General features: G+C 48.1%; 1 protein-coding gene across 1 annotated transcript in view; it reads left to right on the top strand.

Moving 5' to 3' along the window:
* Positions 1-2,961: 2,961 nt before the first annotated feature.
* The window catches only part of LOC140349278 (aggrecan core protein-like), a 49,820-nt gene continuing 43,922 nt past the window's right edge, over positions 2,962-8,859 (top strand). The window contains exon 1 of the mRNA XM_072435551.1: positions 2,962-3,040. Within this exon, the coding sequence (XP_072291652.1) occupies positions 2,965-3,040 (76 nt within the window). The 5' untranslated portion in view covers positions 2,962-2,964. The remainder of the gene's footprint in view (positions 3,041-8,859) is intronic.

Below are 8,859 nucleotides of genomic sequence, written 5' to 3'. Positions count from 1 at the left end.
GGGACTTTATTCAGTGTTACACCTCAGACCGGGAGCACAGGGGGGACTTTATTCAGTGTTACACCTCAGACCAGGAGCACAGGGGGGACTTTATTCAGTGTTACACCTCAGACCGGGAGCACGGGGGGGACTTTATTCAGTGTTACACCTCAGACCGGGAGCACAGGGGGGACTTTATTCAGTGTTACACCTCAGACCAGGAGCACGGGGGGGGGCTTTATTCAGTGTTACACCTCAGACCAGGAGCACAGGGGGGACTTTATTCAGTGTTACACCGCAGACCAGGAGCACAGGGGGGACTTTATTCAGTGTTACACCTCAGACCAGGAGCACAGGGGGGACTTTATTTAGTGTTACATCTCAGACCAGGAGCACAGGGGGGACTTTATTCAGTGTTACACCGCAGACCAGGAGCACAGGGGGGACTTTATTCAGTGTTACACCTCAGACCAGGAGCACAGGGGGGACTTTATTCAGTGTTACACCTCAGACCAGGAGCACAGGGGGGACTTTATTCAGTGTTACACCGCAGACCAGGAGCACAGGGGGGACTTTATTCAGTGTTACACCTCAGACCAGGAGCACAGGGGGGACTTTATTCAGTGTTACACCGCAGACCAGGAGCACAGGGGGGACTTTATTCAGTGTTACACCTCAGACCAGGAGCACAGGGGGGACTTTATTTAGTGTTACACCGCAGACCAGGAGCACAGGGGGGACTTTATTCAGTGTTACACCGCAGACCAGGAGCACAGGGGGGACTTTATTTAGTGTTACACCTCAGACCAGGAGCACGGGGGGGACTTTATTCAGTGTTACACCTCAGACCAGGAGCACAGGGGGGACTTTATTCAGTGTTACACCGCAGACCAGAAGCACAGGGGGGACTTTATTCAGTGTTACACCTCAGACCAGGAGCACAGGGGGGACTTTATTCAGTGTTACACCGCAGACCAGGAGCACAGGGGGGACTTTATTTAGTGTTACACCTCAGACCAGGAGCACAGGGGGGACTTTATTCAGTGTTACACCGCAGACCAGGAGCACAGGGGGGACTTTATTCAGTGTTACACCTCAGACCAGGAGCACAGGGGGGACTTTATTCAGTGTTACACCGCAGACCAGGAGCACAGGGGGGACTTTATTCAGTGTTACACCTCAGACGAGGAGCACAGGGGGGACTTTATTCAGTGTTACACCGCAGACCAGGAGCACAGGGGGGACTTTATTCAGTGTTACATCGATGAGCATACGTGTGGGAGTGATAACCACTGTGCCACTGCTCATAAATTACAGATTTATTTTAAAAATCTTCAAATATACGTTGTGATGTTTAAATGAACATATCATAAAAGAAATATTCTGCTCCCACTGCCCCCCATACTTTGTAAATATTTAATACTTTTTCATTTTTATCTGTGGTTATCTGTCCAAAGATCATCGATGTGCCGTGTCCCACTCAAGGCAATGAACAGTTTGCAAGTGCAATTAAACATTAAATATAGTTTGATAGAATAAGTAGTGTTTAGCAGAGGACAGAGCTCAAGCTGCCATACTTCCCCCAGAGTTGCTGCTAGGGCAGCGGCGCTGAAGCTGTGGGTTTATATTTCTGTTCCTAACTGGTCTGACCATAAGTCATTTCAAAGAGGAACGTTTTAAACCTGGACTTAAATGAAGAGACTGTGTCGCCTCTTTAACATGGACAGGACTCTACCTCCTACTGTGCTTTTAGAGACTCTTGGGACCACCAGAAGGCTCTACCTCCTACTGTGCTTTTAGAGACTCTTGGCACCACCAGAAGGCTCTACCTCCTACTGTGCTTTTAGAGACTCTTGGCACCACCAGAAGGCTCTACCTCCTACTGTGCTTTTAGAGACTTTTGGGACCACCAGAAGGCTCTACCTCCTACTGTGCTTTTAGAGACTCTTGGGACCACCAGAAGGCTCTACCTCCTACTGTGCTTTTAGAGACTTTTGGGACCACCAGAAGGCTCTACCTCCTACTGTGCTTTTAGAGACTCTTGGCACCACCAGAAGGCTCTACCTCCTACTGTGCTTTTAGAGACTCTTGGCACCACCAGAAGGCTCTACCTCCTACTGTGCTTTTAGAGACTCTTGGGACCACCAGAAGGCTCTACCTCCTACTGTGCTTTTAGAGACTCTTGGCACCACCAGAAGGCTCTACCTCCTACTGTGCTTTTAGAGACTCTTGGGACCACCAGAAGGCTCTACCTCCTACTGTGCTTTTAGAGACTCTTGGGACCACCAGAAGGCTCTACCTCCTACTGTGCTTTTAGAGACTCTTGGCACCACCAGAAGGCTCTACCTCCTACTGTGCTTTTAGAGACTCTTGGCACCACCAGGAGGCTCTACCTCCTACTGTGCTTTTAGAGACTTTTGGGACCACCAGAAGGCTCTACCTCCTACTGTGCTTTTAGAGACTCTTGGGACCACCAGAAGGCTCTACCTCCTACTGTGCTTTTAGAGACTTTTGGGACCACCAGAAGGCTCTACCTCCTACTGTGCTTTTAGAGACTCTTGGCACCACCAGAAGGCTCTACCTCCTACTGTGCTTTTAGAGACTCTTGGCACCACCAGAAGGCTCTACCTCCTACTGTGCTTTTAGAGACTCTTGGCACCACCAGAAGGCTCTACCTCCTACTGTGCTTTTAGAGACTCTTGGGTAGCATCTTTGATGTGGGAGGGGCCATGTCATTTATGGCTTTGTAAGTCAGGAGGAGGAGTTTAAATGTGATTCTAAACAGGACAGGAGCCAGTGAAGCGACTCCAGCACCGGCGTAATGTGTTCTCTTCTTTTCGTTCCTGTTAGTAATCTTGCTGCCTACATAATATTTTACAACATAGAGATCTGGGTTAGATCTTTTATAAATACCAGAATCTGATCTACCATGAGCAGGTTTGTTTCATCTGTTTCTGAATTTCTGCCTGTTTCCTCCAGGTCTCCATGACGACGCAGCTGTTCCTCCTGCTGGTGTCCCTCCCTATGCTCTGGGCCCATGTAAAGCTGCTGCATCGACCAGGTTTATTCTGCTTTATATTATTATTATTTGAAAATGGATCTTGCACATGACTCAACTTCAAACAAACCAAATGCTGAATGCGATAGTTTATGAGTTTATATATATATTATATATTTAAAACTAGCATCGTGTGTCCCTTTGTCCTACAAGTGAACACTTTTAGGACGTAAAATCTTACATAAAAAAAAATAGAAATATACAATTAAATTGCAAAGACAATAATATAAAATCACTGCTCACAACTCTTTTTCATTCTTTAACCCTCAGTTACTTCAGGGTTAAAGAATGAAAAAGAGTTCAGGGTTAGGGTTCACTGTTGGAAGTTCAGTTCTTCTGTGAGGAATGAACCTTTATTAGATCTAAAGTTCACAGATTCTGAAAGTGCAGATTCACAGCTTTCCACGTCTCACTCATGTATCTTTGAGTAAGTTCTGGTCATTTCAATGTAAACACCTCGGGGCTGAAACGTTCCTGCCCTGAGGTCACAAGGAGGACAATGTGCTCATTTGCATCTCATTGAGATAAGCCCCTCCCCTCCTCACACTGACTCTTCTTGGTGTATAAGAACATTAGATTAAAAAATGTTTATCACACTAATCGCTAACAGTAACAATCTACACAAATGCAGAGTTCAGTGACATTATTATTATTTTCACATTATCAAATCACATCTATAATAATAATTCAGCTTTAGCTAATATGAGCAGATGTTAGCTGCTCTGTCACTGCCAGTGACTGTGACGTTCTCATCTATTTCACTCTTTGTTTTGCCACAACTTCAAACCCACTCCTTTACCGTCCGTGCATTGTCCCTTTAATATTAGAGTCTTTATTTATAAATGATTTCCTATTAGTCTGCGCTCAACAGTTCCAGCCTGAAGCAGCGTTTTAGCTTAGCTCAGCGCCGCCCGGCTCCGGTAGCCTAACTCGACCCCCAAAAGTCAGCGGTAAAGCAATAATTTAGAGTAAAATTATCTCAGTTCCGTTGCAAATGGATCTCTGCGAGTCCAATAATGCAAGAGTCCAGTGCTGCAGATCTCAGCGCTAAACAGTGCAGGGTTTTAGCTTAGCTTAGCTTAGCTCCGTTCAGCTCCGGTCTGAACAACCACAAGCCGAACTCAGTGGCGCAGGAACAAACGCCATAAGGACCGGGGGCACTTTCGTCTTAGGCATTTGGTGGATGTAGTAGTGGTAGAATCATAAGCTCTGGAGAAAGTTTGGAGAGATGAATGAAATGTGGGTTAGAACACGTAGCTGCTGCTGCATATTGTAGCTGAATAAGTAGCCATCTGCTTCCAGCTGATTGGTCGAAAAATAACAACATTGAGCTGCTGGAAATAGGTAATTACCCATTTTAAAAAACTTAATGTATACTTTTAAGACAACCAATAGTGTTATCTGAAGCACGGAGGGGGAGGGGCTGCACATTCTGCAAAAAAACAAAAAATCACACATTTGAAAAAAACAACCTTATTTTGTCTTTTTCTCAGTTTCGTCGAGGTCGACTTGTGGCGGTTTTAAGGGTCACAATTCAATAAAGGAGGAGCAGATAAACACAATATGTGATCTGAGAAAGAATCATGGCAAAGAAGTATTATTTTAGACCTGGATCAGGGAGTTTGTCACGGGTGAAAAGCTGGGGGAGACAATCAGACTCAAACTTCAATGTTTCTTGTAAAAACATATTCAGTTGTAGTCATCTGGACACTGTTTTTTGAACAAACAATATGTTTCGGGACTTGGTTGTGTCTGTCAGGCTGCGGTTGATTCCATTGAGCCCACAACACGCCCCTCTTCACACCTCTGCTCCGCCCCATCAACTCACCACTCCACCCAGACTCACCCGTCCCCCCAGCACATAGTCCTCCTGGACTCACCCGTCCCCCCAGCACATAGTCCCCCTGGACTCACCCGTCCCCCCAGCACACAGTCCCCCTGCCAACCACTGACTGTCTCAGCAGCTCAGGTGAGGAGAGAGCTGAAGAGGATTAAAGTGAGGAAGGAGCAGGACCTGAGGCATCAGCTCCAGCTCCTTAAGTCCTGCGCAGATGAACTGTGTGGAGTTATGGAGCATGTCTTCAACATGAGCCTGAAGCTGAGGGTGGTACCACAGGTCTGAAGACCTCCTGTCTGGTGCCTGTGCCCAAGACACCGCGCCCCAAAGACCTCAACAGCTTCAGGCCGGTGTCTCTCACGTCCTGATGAAGACACTGGAGCTGGTCCTGGACCACCTCCGCTCCACCGTGAGCTCAGCCATGGACCCACTGCAGTTTGCATACGTCCTGACATCGGAGTGGAGGACGCCGTCATCTCCTGCTGCACCGCTCTCTCTCTCACCTGGAGAAGCCTGGCAGCTCTGTGAGGATCCTGTTCTTTCATCTTTCCAGCGCCTTCAACACCATCAGCTCCTGAGGGACAAGCTGGAGACGGCTCCTGAGGGACAAGCTGGAGACGGCTGGTGTGGAGTACGACCTGCAGAGTGGATCCTGGACGACCTCACAGACCGACCCCAGTTTGTGAGAGCCCGGGACAGTGTGTCTGACACTCGGACCTGCAGTGTGAGGGACCTGCAGTGTGAGGGACCTGCAGTGTGAGGGACCTGCAGTGTGAGGGACCTGCAGTGTGAGGACCTGCAGTGTGAGGGACCTGCAGTGTGAGGGACCTGCAGTGTGGGGGACCTGCAGTGTGAGGGACCTGGAGTGTGGGGGCCCCAGGGCACCGTCCTCACGCCCTTTCTCTTCACCCTCTACACTGCAGACCTCAGACATGGACAGCTGTGTCCTGCAGAAGTTCTCTGACCACTCTGCCATCATGGGACTCATCACAGACGATGATGTGGAGGACAGAGGACAGAGGACGGGAGCAGGACTTTGTGGAACCACCTCCTCATCAACAACGCAGAAGACCAAGGAGAGGCCATGCCCCCCTCACCAGTGAACATCCAGGGACGGGACATTGAGAGAGTGACTCATACAAGGACCTGGTGTTCATCTGAACCACAAACTGGACTCATAACACAGACTGAACAGGAAGAGCCAGAGTGGACTCTACCTCCTGAGGAGACTCAGGTCTTTTGGAGTGACAGAGCCACTCCTGACAGGGCCGCTCCTGACAGGGCCACTCCTGACAGGGCCACTCCTGACAGGGCCGCTCCTGACAGGGTCGCTCCTGAAGACCTTCTCTGACTCTGTGGTGCATCAGCTCCTGTAGGTGTGGTCATCACAGAGGGAGAGGAAGAAGCTTGACAAAGCTCCGTCCTGGGCTGTCCTCTGGACTCGGTGCAGGAGGTGGGGGACAGAAGGGTCCTGGCTAAACTCACATCTATGATGGACCATGAGTGTCGCCCCCTGCAGGAGACTACGTCCCCTGCAGGACTCCACTCTGGAGAGCAGCTTCAGTGACTGATCCACCCTCGCTGTGTGAAGGAGACGTTTCACAGTCTGTCCTTCTGCTGCTGTCAGACTCTACAACAAACACTGTCATACCCATGTGCAATACTGTCATACCCATGTGCAATACTGTCATACCCATGTGCAATACTGTCATACCCATGTGCAATACTGTCATACCCATGTGCAATACTGTCATACCCATGTGCAATACTGTCATACCCATGTGCAATACTGACATACCCATGTGCAATACTGACTTAATCATGTGCAATACTGTCGTACTCTCACGCAATACCGTCACATTCATGTGCATATAACTGATGAAAATAGAGTGTTTATTAGGCCTTAGCGCCACAAGCTGGCGAGAGGCCTATTAGTCCCGTAAGGCTGTGCGAAGCACGGCTGTGAAATCGAGCGCGAAGCGCTCGCCCACTTCCAAACACTCACTAACGCACTCATCCACTCATGCACGCCCCGTGCATACTAATTATTAGTAGGAAAATGGAACATTACGGTTGTAAACGGGCGAAGCCCGTGCAAAAGTGCGCACTAAACAAGCACTTTACATTGGGATGACGACCATATAAAGCACTCATTTGCTCTAAGTGTCTCACAAATAAGTTCCATCTCTTGCATGTTCCGTGCATATAAACATGTAATGCAAAAAATGAACATTATTTCTGTATAGAGGGCCAAAAACACAAAGTGGGCGGAGCTCACTCAAAATTAACAAAAGTACCCGTCAGTGACCAGGGACCCACACCATGAGGTAGGAAAGCACGAGCGCTTTCCGAAAATGTATAGTTTATGATATTTGAAAAATGGGAAATATTGTTTTCGCATCGGAATATCATTAGGCCCGAGCCCCAGCAGGGCGGAGGGCCTATTGCTCCCGCAACGCTGCCGAAGGCAGTGTTGCATGTTTGGTGCCCCGTCGCCCCTGGCAAGTACAGTGAACTAGCCCATGCCGAAGGCATGGATCATGCATACTTACTCCTGCTATGACAGAAATAGTCAACAATGAGTGAATGGGCCCATTCACTCATTGTTGACAACAGCAGCGCGAATCGCTGCATTCCTCCAAAAACACTCCTGGCATCGTCCCGTACGCAAGAATCCATGCCGCAGGCATGGGCCATGCTTGTATCTGCTCAAATCAATGGAAGTCTATGGGGAGTGGGCGGGGCATCCCGACGGACTAGGGAGTGACGAGCGCGTAAGCGCTCGTAATGATGATTCCACCCCATGGCGGCATGGGGAAGGCTTAGAGCTTTCAAACGATGTATAATTTGTTGTTATAGTGGAAACGGCTATATTGTTTTTGCTAAAAATATTATTATTAGGCCCGAGCCCCAGCAGGGCGGAGGGCCTATTGCAAATACGTTCCATCTCTTGCATGTTCCGTTCATATAAACATGTAATGCAAAAATGTAACATTATTACTGTTTAGAGGGCCAAAAACACAAAGTGGGCGGAGCCCACTCAAAATTAACGAAAGTACCCGTCAGTGACCAGGGACCCACACCATGAGGGAGGAAAGCACGAGCGCTTTCCGAAAATGTATAGTTTATGATATTTGAAAAATGGGAAACATTGTTTTCGCATCGGAATATTACTCTTTCTTCTTCTTCTTCTTCTTCATGAATCATGCAATTTGGCGCAGAGGTAGATGGCGACAAGAGAAGTAAAAAATATTATTACGGCAACGCCGTCCGCCCAACCAAATGTCGGCCATATTGCTTCAAAAATGGCTAAGCATGACTCGGGAGTTTTTCCAAACGTGGTACTTTTATGAACTCCTCCCCCTCAGGGCGTTGGCCCTAAAAAGCTGAAATTTGGTGAGACTCATCTTCAGGACCATCAAAAGTTATCCACATTTTTATTCTAAGAGTCACGGTGTCTGTGCGGCGGAGCCGCACATTTTGCCAAGAATTCAAAATAAAATGTCTTTTTGATGTAAAACAAAGGGGAGAAGATGTGACAGCGTCACAGATTCAGCAGTAGGCGTAATAAAAGGACTGTTGGGGCGCGTTAGCCCCGCCCCCTCCTCTTGCAGCGTGGCGGCGGCGGCGTGGCGAGGGCCGATCATTGCCGCTTGCGGCTTTAATTTTAATTATTTCTTCAGCGCTATGAGCTATAATTTGACCCCCTGAAACATGCTCAAAAACTCACCAAACTTTGCCCAAAATTCAGAATTGGCGAATTTTTTTATTTTTTCTGAGCCATTTTTTTTTTGTCAAAAAATGGCGCAACAGCGCCACCGACAAAAGTCAAAATACATTGAGCCTATGGGAGACGCCCCAAGGTCAACTTTGGCGTAGAGCTATGAAATTCGGGACACGCATTTCTCTCATGAGGACAAAAAAAAATGTTGTTTGGCCACGCCCCCAGACTTACCCTATGGCCGCCATCTTCCTAAAAAATAAA

The sequence above is a fragment of the Eucyclogobius newberryi genome, unplaced genomic scaffold (assembly GCF_026437365.1).
Source record: "Eucyclogobius newberryi isolate DKJ021-1_F unplaced genomic scaffold, fEucNew1.0.hap1 SCAF_7, whole genome shotgun sequence".
In the NCBI taxonomy this organism is placed as follows: domain Eukaryota; kingdom Metazoa; phylum Chordata; class Actinopteri; order Gobiiformes; family Gobiidae; genus Eucyclogobius; species Eucyclogobius newberryi.
This window is presented reverse-complemented; position numbering and strand designations above follow the sequence as displayed.